This window comes from Prinia subflava, chromosome 19, assembly GCF_021018805.1.
Source record: "Prinia subflava isolate CZ2003 ecotype Zambia chromosome 19, Cam_Psub_1.2, whole genome shotgun sequence".
Lineage (NCBI taxonomy): Eukaryota > Metazoa > Chordata > Aves > Passeriformes > Cisticolidae > Prinia > Prinia subflava.
In genome coordinates, this window is record NC_086265.1 from 9,651,976 (window position 1) to 9,667,217 (window position 15,242).

General features: G+C 48.7%; 1 protein-coding gene across 5 annotated transcripts in view; it reads right to left on the reverse strand.

Moving 5' to 3' along the window:
* The window catches only part of TPCN1 (two pore segment channel 1), a 41,099-nt gene that overhangs the window by 24,016 nt on the left and 1,841 nt on the right, over positions 1 to 15,242 (reverse strand). The window contains exon 1 of one of the 5 annotated variants that reach the window (XM_063416156.1): positions 1,165 to 1,679. The exons of the other annotated variants lie outside the window; for them this stretch is intronic. Coding sequence (XP_063272226.1) covers positions 1,165 to 1,255 — 91 coding nt within the window. The 5' untranslated portion in view covers positions 1,256 to 1,679. Of the gene's footprint in view, positions 1 to 1,164; positions 1,680 to 15,242 lie in introns of those variants that run through there. 5 annotated transcript variants of the gene reach the window in all.

The window sequence follows — 15,242 nt, forward strand, 5'->3', positions numbered from 1 at the left end:
GCCTCTTCCACCCCCAAATCAAATTAAGATAACATTTCTCCGGGGTTCCTGAAGCCCATCCAGATTGCACGCTCAGGTTGCTGAGCATTCTGCAGCACGAAGCCTGTTTCTCTTCCTTGCTTCCCCCACACCCTTAAAATACCACTCAAAATCTGGACAAATGTTTGAATGAGGCCGGTTCCTCCCCCACACCCCTTGATTTAGCACAGTTCTTGAAAAAAAAGAAAAAAACCTGAATGATGGAGTTTTTATTTATCCACGGAGCTGGAATGGCAGCCTTCTGGTTTGTCTGCTTTTTAACTAAGATGACAGCCATATGCAAAAATCAGAAGCCTTATATTGCAAGCTCTAAAAAGTTCTTAAATGTTATTATTTACAAAGCTTTTGCTGGGGATGTGTCTCAAAAAGACAGACTCCCTCAAACAGAAGCCTGAGAGCAAAACCTTCTCATATTTGATGTTTAAGAGTTACAGGAGGAGCATGTGTTTATCAGAACCTGGACTTTACAGAATATACAGAATTAAAGAGGATCAAAACACACTGTGGCCAAACCAGCAAAGGTTTGTAGCTGTTTGGCTGTACCTAAACACAAACACACCAAAAGATGCCAAAGTCACCTTTAACCCTGAAGCAGCTCTTTTGCAAAAATTAACCTCCCTGGAAAGGATCAGCACTAGGAAAAGACACACCCACACCCTAAAGCAAAAACCCAGGACAGGACCCTGCTCAGTGCTTCCCACAGAAGCTGGAAACAGCAGAGCTGTCCCAGCTCTGAGACCAAGGTTGCAAATACAAAACAGCACTCAGAGATGCAGATCGGAACCGAGAAACAGCTCTAGAGATCAGGATGCTTTCCTGCTGTCTAAACCACGCACAGACAACAAAAAATGCACTGAAGTGTTCGGGGGGGGAGCTGCATTTTGTGGAGCAGCTCCTTCCCCATCAGGTACCAGAAGGTTGATCTAGCATCCCCGAGGCAACAGCATCATCTGGGTCATAAATAATAATAAAAATAATAATAAATTTGAAGAGCAGCCCTCTGACTGTGTGCTTGGCAGCCCTCCAGCGAGCTAATTTCCTCAGCTGCTCCCATGATAACAATGACACAGACTAATGCAAGCTCGGCTCCGCTCGGTGCTGCACAACATCCCCGACGGCGTTTACCATCAGTTCGGAGCTCAATGAGATAGGAGGATCTCTCGGCGGGGCTCCCGGGCTCCTCGAAGCAGGCGGCGGGCGGCTCTCTCCACTGCATGGCCGGGGCTGGCCGCGCTCCTCGGTCCCGCCGCTCCCCCCGGGGAAAGCTCCGCGCTCCGCCGCCCGCAGAACCCAGCGGCTTCTCCCCTCCCCTCCTGGGAGGAACGGGGCTCAGACCTCAGCGAGATCCTTTCCCCGGGTGTTTCCGAGGCTGGGATTTGGGGAGGCTGAGCCGCAGGGCGAGGAGCCGCCAGGCACACGCGTGCTGGCGGAGCGGGGACGCGTGTGCTGCGCTCTGGTGTTTTGGCATTTAGCACCACTTGCTCACCAGCGAGCACGATGAGCTAACGGGAGAGGAGCCCGGAGTGCTGAGCAGGCACAGCGAGGAACCTCCAGCATAAAAAAATTTTAAAAAATTTTAAAAAAAAATCAGGTATTTGGTGAAGTTCGCGGCGCCAGGGGCACGCCAAAGGAAGCGAACCGAGCCGGTCACAGATGGCAAAGCTTCCTTCCTGACACTTGTGTAACTTAGCCCAGCCGTTCCCTGGAAAGAGAGACAGGGAGGGAGGGAGGGGAATAAAGAAAAGAGGGGGGAAAAAAACCAGAAAGGAAAAGCAAAACCAGCTGGCTGCTTACACAAGGCATCCGGAACGAGACTGCCGGGACTCCAGCATCTCCATTCAGTGCAGCGGAGCATGCTCCTGTGTAAATAGTTTCCATATGTCATCATTACAATAAAAAACAAAAAAAACAAGGAAGAAAGAGAAGGAGCATAAACTTTCCAGAGCCCAAACCTCTCCCTCTGCAAAATAAATTCCCTGCTTAGGGGAAGGAAAAACTCTCCATGGGCTGAGAGCAAACAAACTCCTCTCATTCAGAGGGGCTCATGCAGCCATGGGGGATCTCCAGGGCAGAGCTGAGAGGGGAATAAGGGACAGAAAACATCCACAGGGGGCTGGGATAAATCACCCTTCCCAGCCAGCTATTATAGATCAAACTGCAGTCACTCTGGAATTTCATGGGGTTCGGTGTCTGTATTTCTTTAAATAAATAAAATTTTTTTAAAAATTCCGACCAACTAGTAACCTCCTACAAATCCAAAGAGTAATAAACCAACCCCATGGGGCAGCTCTTCCATTTGCCTCGGAGCTCCCCCAGTCTGGCTCTCATTAACCAGTTTGCCAGATGTTCTGCTTTCCAGAGAGCACACACACTTTTTATGGCCTTGCACTGGAACAGACTGAGATTCCCTGACTGGCTCACTGCCTGCCTCCAAAGCCCTCACTGGACTCACCAGGGCTTTCTCCTAAATGGCTGAGGATGGTTTGGATCCTTCCACCCTGCCCAGTTATTGCCATTTTAGCAAGTACACTTATGATGACAGAACACTGCAGAACATGTGAAGGCAGAAGTGACTTAAGTCAGCAAAAAAGATCCTTATTCTGTCATTCATACTGTTCATGCATCATGTGTGGAGTCCATGTAAGATGCAATATGCAAGTTGCTCCAGTGAGTTCCATGTGTCAGTAATATTTCTCTTGCCAGGCAAAAAAAGAAATGCCAAGGACACACAGCTTTGGAGACAAGGACACACCTTCATTCATGTGGCCTTGCAAGGTCCCTGATCCACCAAAAGAGGGAAGAGCAGGGAAGGCATCACCTCCTGCATTTGGAAAAGGTCAAACTGTCCAGGGCCTGGGCAGCTCCAGTCACCAGTGTGTCCAAGGCTGGATGGGGCTTGGAGCAACCTGCCCTAGTGGAATGTGTCTGTTCCTTCCAATCCACAGCATTCTATGATTTTACCATTCTACCATTCAGCTGGAGCCATTTTTTTCAGGCTTTGCGTTCCTCACTGCCATAAGCCCCTCTATTTCTCACACCCTCCATCTTCACTGGATCTGTAATTCCCAAACTCAGCCACAGAGCCCAAGCTGTGGGCTTAACATAAACATCACCAGGCATTCCACAGCACTGAACATGAGCCCATGGGAGAAGGCAGATCCCAGCAGGATCCAAGGCTCTCTTGGTGTTCCTGGATCTCCCGAGCTCACATCCAAGACCTGTCCCAGTGCAGGAGCCCTGTGCTGGCTGAGGTTTTTGGCTCTCTCAGTGACACTGCTCCCTGAGGCTGTGGTGAGGATGCACAAGGAGAAGGACAGCACTCCAGAAGCACTCCTCTCTCCTGGAAAGCTCTCATCAGCTGCACCACAGGGAACACTCACTACAGAAGGTGCAAATCCATAAAAAAACCCCACAGAAACAAGGTAGATGCCTACCCTTCCCCAACACAATCTGTGCAGGCATCATCAGTCCCAGAGCCAAGATTTTAAGCCAAGTATTGGAGCCAACAATGGCACTTTCCCTTCCAAGGGCTCCCAGGCCATGTAGCTTCACCTGCAGAGGATTAACCTTCCCTCCCTGCTCCAAGGAGGCCGATAAGAACCTGCTCCTCCCAAGCACCGAGGCACAAACACACGTGTGCCTGTCTCTTCAAGGCCAGGCTCACCTACCCGGGAGAAAAAGAGCTGCAGGCTGCCTGGAAAGCACAGCTGGCCTGGCACTGGGCCACACATCTCCGAGGTGAGACAGACAGACAGGGAAATCACTGCCTCTGCTGCCTGATTGCCAGCTCAGCACCGCGCCAGCGGGAGCATCGCAGGACCGCTCTTCGCAGCCCAAAATTCTGTCCTGTTTCAGGAGGGGACATTGTGGGAAGGAACAGAACAGCCATGGGGAAGTCTAAACAATTTGCTGTCAGTTTGTTGCCTAGGAAAAAAGGGCATCTCCAACAGAGAGCAGTGCCAAGCCCTTCTGCTTCAAGAGAAATAATCTACTTCGGAGTGTTTCGAGCCAGCGTAAGTGAGTCATGCTCTTCCTTGGAGACAACGGCACAGCAGAAACATATGCAAAGGCCTGGGGCTCTTTGTCTTACTGTATTCTCACAGCACTCGCTGTGAAGCTCAACAAATAAAGTCACTTCAGCTTCCTATTTAACACAGGAAAGTTTTTTAAAAAGCCACGGATGTTGCCGCTTCCTGCCAGTGGTGGAAGGCGACTCGAGCCGGCGTCCTCGCCTCGAGGATGCAGCGAGTTCCTCCAGCACCAACACGAGCTCACATCATGCCTTCATCTCCACAGGGAGCTGAATCCTCGTGAAGGAGGAGCAGATGTCCCTCAGCAGGGTAAGTCACATTTTATATATCATTGCCTCTTCTCAGTCGTGCTGCCGAGGCGCTTCTACGGGAGACGGCTTCTGCCCGGCGCTGTTTAATTAGGGGACGCCGTATCCCTGCTAACATCTGCACTGCACACATGTAAAACCCCCGGTGCACAAGCTGAACACCATGCCAGAAGAGCTCCAGCGTGGTAGGGAATGGTTTAGTCCCAGCAGAAAGCCTGGCTCCAGCCAGCTCTTGCTCCGAGCGAGGCAGAGCCAGTTAACCCTTCACTCTGCGGCTCGGGAGAGGAGCCAGGGGGATTCACTTGGATGTTCACTCACTGCACCACCCTCCTGGGGACAGAGACATTTGTAAGGAAGAATAAAACAAAACAAAACAAAAACCACCAAAGAAAACCAAAACCAAACAAACCTAACAAAAAAAAAATTAAAGACTTCCAGGAAAATAAGGATGAGGATAATTTTACCCATCTGCAGCAGCCAAGCTCAGTTGGTTGGAGATCCTCATCTGTGCAGTTCACTGCCTCATCTCCCCAGGACACCTGCTCTCCTCTGAGCTCATCCCTGAGTCATCCTGGCTTTTTTTTTTTTTCCTCTTGAAATACTATGTGGGAAGTTTTGGCCAGGAACTGTTTGATCCTGGGACAACTTTCACTCCTGAGTACATAGCAGCAAGAGGCAGAGGGGCAGATCCCTCCTTTCTGGGATGTCTGGGATCCATAACTAGGTTAGCAAGATTTCAGTGGCTGAAGATGAACTGACAGATGCAAATCACCCCCTGTGTAAGCCCTGTTCCACAAAGCTGCCTCCTGACAGATGTGGGATTAAATCCTCCTGCATCTGAGAGCCCTTGAAATATCACAGGGAGAGCTGGAACCAGGCCCTCCCTCAATAGAAAACTGTGGAACACAGGAGTTGCTGCTTCTTAACAGAGCTGCAAAGTCAAGTCCAAAGCATTTTTATTCAGTAGAAGTCCCACAGAATGAAAGGTTGCATAGGAAGCCATAATTAAGAATCTCACTCGTGTCAAGCCAAATTGCTGCCAGTTTCATATCCTTTCTTTCTTATCTTAACAAATGAACCACAACACCACAAAAAGGAGAAGCCAAAGCCACAACAGAAGGATCACCTACAACTCCCATTATCCATCCTTTCAGCAGCCAATATGCTCCATAATCTCATCAGTCCGATCGTATCACGGCAACAAAGGCTTTACACACCGAGATAAAATTCTACCATAACTGGAATTAAACATCTGAGTCATTGTGGGGCTCTATGGAGCAACTAATGAATGGAAAAAACAATTGGAAACAGTTAAGGTTTTGCTGAACTGAACCAAAATGGAAAAAGAGAAGAGAGAGCTCTGCCTAAGGCAGAGAGAGAGGGCAGACGTGAAATACACACACGCACATTTCTAATTCATAATTTTTGAGGAAGTAACAGAAAGAGACAATATCAGAGTCCCTCAGCTATAGCATTTCTTTAACATATCCTGTTACATGAAGGAATTTCCTCTTTTTGTTCCAAAAAGGGAAACCAGTGTCTCCTGCTCTGAACACATTAAAGATCTGCCTTGGCTTCCATAACAACACCGTGTCAGCAGTTTAAGAGCACGTTCCTCGTTTCAATTCTCCAAAGCAGAGCCTTTGGATTTCCCTGCTGCAGTTTGGAAAGATGTTTGATTAAGCTGCAATCTGGCCTTTTTAACGAGAGCAGTGTGCTGCCAGGACTGACTGCCAGCTCCAGCCGCCAGCAGCTCTCCAGGGAAGTCACTAAGTTAGGAAGCTCTTCCCTTTGGGAGAAACCAGGATTAATTTGGGTAACAAACCTCCAGCATGGCCAAAGCAGCACTAGAACGAAGAAGGCAGCAATAAGGTATGTGCCTTACTGACCCTTGTTTCCCTGAAGAAAGAGAGATAGCAGGAAAACAACACAAATTTAAAAGTTAAATAACAAACTCTCAACATCTTACCATGACAGGCTGAGCCCAATTAAAGTTATTTGCTGTGGTGCAGCAATGATAAGGAGGTAATTGTGTTTTGTAGTGTTAGAACACGACTCCAGCACAGTGATTCCTTTGAAATACAACACTGCCACATCTCCTCTGCCTTGTCCTTCAGACAGGAAAGAGAAGCTGCCAACTTCAGAGGAAGACACATGTAAAGGAGCAGGGAAAACCCCAGCCCCAAGTGCTGAGGAACTGTTCTCCATTAGGAAAAAAATAACTGCACATTTGGTGGAAACCACTGCTGGCAGGAATTGGAGGTTGCATTTAATGGCTGGAGAGGAAGGAAGGAGTTCAACCACTAATGTGACATCTGCTAAACAGCTGGTTTTCCCTCAGCTGGTCCTTACTTCAGGTCCTACAGCCCTCACACAGAACCACATCTTCAAAAAATGGACAACTTTGACTTCAACAGTCTTCCACACACACAAAATGTCCTTTGAATCCAGATTTTAGAAGAGCTGCTGCTGGCTTCCCATTGTTCTGCCTGGAAATCTTGGCTGGCTGGCCTGCAATCTCCTGCCTGGTGCAAAACACCTTCTGGGGCTGGAACAAAGTCACCCTCACAGCAATGCACAGACTGCCTCAGCTGCAGCCTTAGAAATCAAAACTCATCTGCTGATTTTTAAATGCCAACCTTTAGAATCAGCTGTTTAATCTCTGTTTACTGTGGGGATGGAAGAATGGGTCATACAGTGACTGTGTCATCTGGCTTTTCAGCAAATATAGAATACATTCAGTATTTCTTGAGCTTCCCTGTAGCACTATTGGAGCGTTAAACCCTGAACTCCTGACAGGCTGGAATCATTTAATATGCTTTTTTATTTCTCAGGTCCTTTAGAGCACCTTTACCTCTGCTGACCACATTTCTCTTCAGGATTTTCCTCCACTCCCAGGTGCTCTTCCTTCATTTGATATATATTTATCCACATATCTGTATATCTTTGGTGTTAGCCAGCCCAGGCATGCTGCTACTGTGACTTTTTGCTGCCTCTCCAACAGCTTTAAAGCTTCCATGAACATTTCTGTTTTCTGTGCATTTGTGCTTCTTCAAAGAATAGAAAATTTTGAATAGTTAAGTCTTCTCCTTTGCAACCACTAGAGATGAGGTCCTGCCACCAGCCTTGTATTTGAAAGGAAGGGGCTTTGACTTGGCCACTTCACTCCCCTGACCCAAATATCAAAATTTTCCTCAGTACTCCCACTTCCAGGATTGATCACTCAGTCCTAATTCTACAGGCACTTCTTTATTTGGTTAACGAAGACCAGGAACACATTTGTGCACTCTAGTGAAATCCACTTTGCTTTTGTGCTGTAAACTTCCCCAGATCTGTGGGGGGACAGTGAAAATGCTCTCTGCCTGCAGGACAGTTATAGCTGGAATAAAACACAGGCATTCCCAAGTGACAATACAGAAACACACATGTTGTGTGGGAAACACGAGTGTAGCTGAGATGTCCAGCCCCACACAACCAGGGGGTTGAACATGGCTATGAAATCCTAGATTTTCTTCCCCTGCACATAAGCAGAAGAAAAGCCTTTTGTTCCAAACAGACACCACCAGACTGTGATTGTAAAACTGCACGGGATGCTCCAAATCCCCACAGTATGATTCAAACTCTTCATTCTCCTCTTGCCGTGCTCAGGATGTGTCACCAAGGCCAGGGTGCAGCCCTGGGCCAGCAGCAGCTCACCCGTGCAGTTCACCTGTGCAGCTCACCTGTGCTGCCCTGGCCCTGCATCAGCTCACCTGTGCAGCTCACCTGTGCAGCTCACCTGTGCAGCTCAGGGTGCTGCCCTGGCCCAGCAGTGCTCACCTGTGCTGCCCTGGCCCAGCAGTGCTCACCTGTGCAGCTCACCTGTGCTGCCCTGGCCCTGCATCAGCTCACCTGTGCAGGTCAGGGTGCTGCCCTGGCCCTGCATCAGCTCACCTGTGCAGGTCAGGGTGCTGCCCTGGCCCAGCAGTGCTCACCTGTGCAGCTCACCTGTGCAGCTCACCTGTGCAGCTCACCTGTGCAGCTCACCTGTGCAGCCCTGGCCCAGCAGTGCTCACCTGTGCAGTCCTGGCCCAGCAGTGCTCACCTGTGCAGTCCTGGCCCAGCAGTGCTCACCTGTGCTGCCCTGGCCCTGCAGTGCTCACCTGTGCTGCCCTGGCCCAGCAGTGCTCACCTGTGCAGTCCTGGCCCAGCAGTGCTCACCTGTGCTGCCCTGGCCCTGCAGTGCTCACCTGTGCAGCCCTGGCCCAGCAGGGCTCACCTGTGCTGCCCTGGCCCTGCAGTGCTCACCTGTGCAGCCCTGGCCCAGCAGGGCTCACCTGTGCTGCCCTGGCCCTGCAGTGCTCACCTGTGCTGCCCTGGCCCTGCAGTGCTCACCTGTGCTGCCCTGGCCCAGCAGGGCTCACCTGTGCTGCCCTGGCCCTGCAGGGCTCACCTGTGCTGCCCTGGCCCTGCAGGGCTCACCTGTGCTGCCCTGGCCCTGCAGGGCTCACCTGTGCTGCCTGCCTGTCCCCAGGTGAGGCTCAGGTGCTCACAGAGCCGTGCCCCATGAGCAGATGGCCAAAACCCGAGCGCTGCTCCTGCGGCGCCCCAGAAAGAAAGCAGCCATGTGAAAAAGCAGCCTTCCTCTCCACATGCAAAAAGCAATTATGTTAAAGACACAGAGAGAGCCCTGCGAGGTCCAGATCAAAAGCCAGAGACACGGGAGGCAGGAGGGGAGACCGATCAAATTCACTGCACTTTTCCCAGCTTAAGGATCAGAAATGGAGCGTTCTGGCTCATAAATTCTACTTCCAGCAAATTCAAGCCTAAATCCCCTGAAGGCAATAAGGAAAAGGCAATCAACAACAACTCTAACCACTTCACAGATGCTCCTGTTTAGTTTATACAGCACTTCTTACAGCATTGAAATGGGTAAAATGGGATTTCAACGCAGGGGGGCTGACGGCAGCAGGCAGGATTCCTCAGTGAAGATACCAAGGGCAAAGGAAGTTCTGAGAAGCATCATATTGGTTATGATGAGTGAACTCAGCGTGCTCAGCCTTTGCTCATTTTAATCTGCCAGTACGCAGGCTTGGCTCAACTGAACATCCTGCATCTACAGTGCCTTAAAAATCCACAGGAACCACGAAATGAGGGGGGAAACGAACAAACCGATGCGTTCCCCGGGAAGCCATGAAAAACCTAATCACTGTTTGTTTCCAACTGTTGTTCCGCTTCCTGAGCCAAATGTTTCCAAGTCAGCTGTGGTGGCTGAGGAGTGACCGGTTCGAGCTGGAAAGTTGACAATTTCAAATTGTAGCTCGAACACTTTCAAACTCCTTAACGTCTTTTATAATCCCAGGACCACCTGTTCAAACAAGCAGAGCCCTCTGATGACACCACACGTGCCCTGATCCCACATTTTCCAGTGAAAGCAATCAACTCAGGGAGGAAACACCTAAGGCTGCCCTGTCCTTCTGCTCTCACCCTGAAAAGGTGGGAGTTGTGCTGGAGAAGAGGCACACAAAGGGCAGGGGCTCCCTCCCTTCCTCACAGCACCAAGGTCATCACTCCCATCTTCAGGAAGGGAGTGTGGAGCTTCCAGGCTCCTTGCCCCACTCTGCAGCATCCCCCCCTGGATTTACAGCAAGATGATCTCCCATCCCCAGTGCTCCAGGAGATGACAAAGGAGAAAGAACCATTTGACTCCAGGATAATGGAACACTAACCCAAGTCTTCTCCACCTTGTAGACACAGTTACCAGCTCAGATTTGAACAGCATGGGGCATTCAAGACAAAAATCACTGGGTTTTTTTTTTTCTTTTTTCGCTGCGTGAAAGAGTCAACAGTGCAGAGATTCTGTTTGACAGAGCATCCCACTGTGAGACACACAACGTGTGCATTGTGCAAACTGCTCTCCTGCAGAGCTCAGAAAACAAGGAAGGCTTGGAAAAAATACCCACAGTGACTGCAGCCCTTGATACCTCCTGGTACTTCACTGTGCTTGGGGCTCTTCCTCTGCAGGCACCACGGTGAGAATGTCTCCACACAAATGCTTTTGGGTTTTGGACAGCACAGGGCTCCTTCTTGTGAAAGAAAGGCTCTACCCAAGTATTTAAGCACAGCCCTGCCTAAAAACCTAAAAACCTGAATTCTCAAGTGAGATTGCAGGGGGATGGTTCAGAGTAGAAACATATTTTTCACTATTTCTAACATCATAGCAAAAGATCCCTAACATCTTCTAAAAAGCAGCATTTCCCTCCTTCCTCTGAGCTTACAGAGCTCATCACCCAGGGAAACGAATTGTACTGAAGGAGAAAACAATAATCTCCTTATGTTTTGGGTGTTCGTTTCCCTTTCCAAGATTTTCACTCCTCACTCATCTCAGAGGCAGTTTTGCTTTGCTTTGCTTGCTTAAAACATTCATTTTAAGCCATCTAGGCCAGGAAAGGATTAGAGGAGCCCTGGCAGAAGTTGCAGAATGCAAGGCTGTTAGGTCAGAGAAATGAGACTTTCAGAGGCATAACCAACAATCCACCACAAAACCACCACTCGTGCTTTGGAAAAAAAAATTCCTCTCTCTATAAATTTTAAGCAGGTGCATATTAAGAAAAACGAATCATGCACAGCAATGCAAACCAGCACCTCCTCATAACAAAGGGATGAAGCCTGCGTGTCCACTCCCACAGCAGGTGTAAGCAGCACTTTCCAGGTGAGACTGTCACCCACTGTGGCAGCACCTGACTCACCCCAGGTGCAAGGAGGAGCTGCTCCAGCAGCAGAACCAGGCTGCTTCCCAAAATGAGATCCCAGCCCTGTGCTCTGGCCATGTTTCACCTCTAAAGGCAGCAGCAGCAGCACTGCTGCTGGAACTAATTAAAGGCAAATTGGTAGAACTAGGGGCCATGACGTGAGAAAATATCCTGCACAGCATCCAAGAAAGCCACCAGATAATCCAAAAGGCTGCTTAAGAGCCTGGCTGTCAGAAATCTTGGAATCTGCCAGGTCCAATGCAAGCAGTTGCTTGCTCCCTCATCCCCTTCATTCCTTCACCTTAATTAGCTACAGCATTTCATGCCCAGTGCCCCAGTCACCCCTGAAACCCTTGCCTCCACACAAGGATCAAACCCTACAGATCCTGAAGGATTTATTAAATCCACCAGGTGGCTGACATCTGAAATGCCTCTTTTCCTCCAAAGGTAGCAGGGCCATGATGCCTCCAGAGCAGTTCAAGTGGTTCCACAGGAAGCACAGGTCCCAAGAGCTGGTGTGGTTGCAGCATCTTCCCAAAGGCCAGGTGGTTATTCCCTGCTTCCTCAGCCCTTTAGGAATTGTTTTACACCTGGAATTCTCACCCATGGCGGGACAGGGAAATAGGATGAGGTTTGAGGCCCCTCCAAACCAAACCACTCCTGGATTGTCTGGGATGATTCCATGATCTGAAGCTGTGGATTACATGGACAGACTTAACTCTCTCACTGCCAACACAAATGTGTTCTGCAACCAGATCCAAGCCAGAAGAGGTTTCTGTCACTTCAGGCAGCACTGGCCACCAAACACATCAAAATCCAGGTAATTCCCATGCCTCAAAAAGAACATTAACTGCCCCAAATCCCAAGTGTCTACCTGGCGCTTAGTAAAGGATTTTTTTAAGACAAGTTTGGTGTCTACAACATCCATTAATGCTGTCTCTAGACTCTGCTCAGAACCACCACCTGAGTCTCCAGCAGCCAGTTCCAAAAGGAGCAGCTCTGCTGAGAGCCCCTTCCCACATTCCATCAGGGAACTGTCCCAGGGCAAGGGCAGAGCCCTCCCAGCCCTCTGGGAAGGCCAGCACATTCCACACTGTTCTACAGGCACAGCCAGCAGGCCCTGGGCTCTCCTTGCTCACATTCCTCACCAAGCGTGCCTGGGGCTGCCCCTCCAACCTCACCAACAGAGAAATCTCGTTTTCTTCCCACACCGTGGGCCACCTGCTCATTCCCAGTGGTGACAGGCATATATTCACCTTCCCAAATAATTCACCTTCCCAAATAATTCACCTTCCCAAAAGGCCAGGCTGACTCTGGTTTTCCTGTCAATTCACTTCCCAGGCAGCAGAAAGTGAGATTGCAAAGGCACCTCACTCAAAGTTATAACTTCCCATTTTCCAACAATCCTTCTAGAAAAAAATCCCTCTTGGCTGGTGCAGTTGCTCCCCCACCTCCCCAATAATTAGTTTTTACCTCAATAGCAGATGCAGTTGCTTTCTTGTAAAAACCCAGAGTTGAAAGATGACTTCTTTCCCCCTGCCATCACCCATTGTGTGGGGAAACAGACAATATCCCATTGTTCTGTGTACAGCACTCCGAGCTGTACTCTCTGCTCGGAACACACTGAAACTCTACTTGAGGCTACAGCAATTTCCATGCAGGAGGCAAAGGAGGATCTTGTACCTGATCTAATACAGGATAAATCAATGTGCACTCATTTATTGTTTATAGCTCCCATCAGCTCAAGGAGAGACACTGTCCTAGAGTTTCAAGGCTATCCATGCTGCCTTTGTACATGGAAAACAGACACTGCACTTAGGAGATATTTTGAGAGCTCTGTTCAAATACTTCCCAGGAGTTCAGGAGGGATGAGAAATCACTAAACCCTGGCAGGTTCTCATCACTCTCAGGACAGGATTTTGGGAAAAGCCACGCCAGGCTCACATCTCCCTTTCTGCCTTCTGTAGAAATTCAGTTTGCTGTTAGTCACTGCCCTCAGGCAGGGGCTGGGGAGCTTAAGTGGAGTTTGAATGGAGATGCTCAGATAAGGTGTGCTAGCAAAGGGCAGCATCACACTCACTCCTGTGCATCCAGGTGATGCAAGAGCTTCTCCCTGTCTCCTTCAGCTGCTGGAGCTGCAAAGAAAAATCACCCAGCCCCTACAAGCACAGTCAGAAAACCATCAGTACCACAGAGAGCACGTTTTTCTGGATGTGAATTCCTGTCAGCTTTGCAGGATTCTGACCCTTTGCAGATGGGAGCTCCCTGGAAGCCCTGTACCCCAGCACAAGCCAGGAAAGGCAGAGTTTAATATTCCTCCCCATGCAAGTATTTTCTCTCATTAAATGCTTAAGAGCTGGAGGATTTGGGAGATTAATTTTTGCAGCTGGACATTTTCTTTAAGAATGCAATTTTCCAGACAATTTTCTCCTTTAGCTTTCTTTTATTGTAACCCAAAGACACCCACTTACCCAGGAGAGGACTCTCCTGCAAGGTTTGGAAAGGAATTCACTCCTGCACTTCAGTCCTTTCTTTTTACATCTGCTACAGGCTAGCTTTCAGAAAACCCTGTTTCTACTGATTTCAACCCAGAAACTTGTCTCCAGTTCTAGGCAAACAACACCAAGAACCTAAAACTACAAATTTATTTATCCAAAGCCCTGACTGGAACAAAGCCAGACCATGGATAGGGTGGGGTGTTTTTTTTAATTTAAAAGCACAAGAAGTTCATTAAAAAACACAAGAGCTGATACAATGAACCACACAAGTACACAGCACTCAATGACATGGTTGTGACAGGCTGGAGAATGGACTAAAATTTAGAGTTTGTGCACACAGGAACACCAAGCAAGAGTCAGATTCAATCATTAGCACCCTCAAACATGTGATTAAACAAGGGACAGCCACAGCCACTTTGTCTTTCCCCAGGTGTCACCTGGAAGAGGATGGTGGGTCCTTCCCCGCCTGTTCTGGAGACACACCTCACTGCAAGTTTTGTGTTTAACCTGTCACTGAATCCCTTGGAGTTGATGATGGCCACACACAGTAACGAGGAAGCTGTTCCTCCAAACTCTGGCTGAATATTCAATTATCAGTTTAAGCAAAGAGAAGACAAAGCCAGAAGGAAAGAACTTCCTGACCTTCCCTGTGCCCATGTCCTCATCACCACCCTGGCAGGCTCTCTGTCCCCTGACAAGGACTTCTCACACACTTTTTTCCCTGGAAAAGAAAAGCTTCTGAGTGAAAACGTGACATCACACAGTTAATGCCATTTCAGTCCTCAGCAGCCAAGGGGAGGCAGAGCAGAGGGGACACATTTGACTCCTCACGGCCTCCACGAGACACAGCTTTGCTGCATTTCACAGCACATTTTCTGTGCAGGCAAAGAGCGAAAGCTGGACTGCACGTGCTGGTTTTTAAACAAGCTTACTTTTGCCAGTGCTGGTGTCAGTGTGCTCACTCCCTGATTTAAGCTTCCCACTTCCCAGAGATAAACGTGCCTTTCAAGTTGTTGATGCCAGCCTTCCCCTCCTAATCCTTCATCCCACCCTGACTTCAGAAGGCTCTGTATCATTCCCTATCTCTTCTGGAGCATAAGCTTTATATTCCTGCAGCAAATCCAACTTTAACAGTGATTAAAACACACAAATAAAAGACATTTCATTTGAAGGATCCCAGGAAATGAGTTCTCAAAAACCACACAGCGATCCTGTAAGAAGCACAAAATTGGTCCCTAAAGAACTTCCCTGTATTTCAATGTGGAGAATTTTATTTATTAATACATTCATTCTCATGCCTGTGCTTTAACACAGTCATGCTGGCTTCAAGCAATTGTTAAGCCTCACACAAGTTCTTCTTTGAAGGGATGGGAGGTGGGAGAAAGAAAGAGGGAAGAGTGATTAAAATTAGTCACAAGGAATCCTATAAATACACCCGTGGATGGAGGAAGAAATCTCTCTTCTATTTAACTTAAAAATAGAGGGCAAAACTTTAAAAGACAAACAGATGGGATGAAGCAAGGATAAAAGTGAGCTTAGAGAAAGTCAACTGGGCAATTTAGGCAGGCAGAGGAGGAGGAGGAGGAGGGAGGAAGAATCTTGATTATCCAAAATTAATTCCTGAGTTGGGAAGTC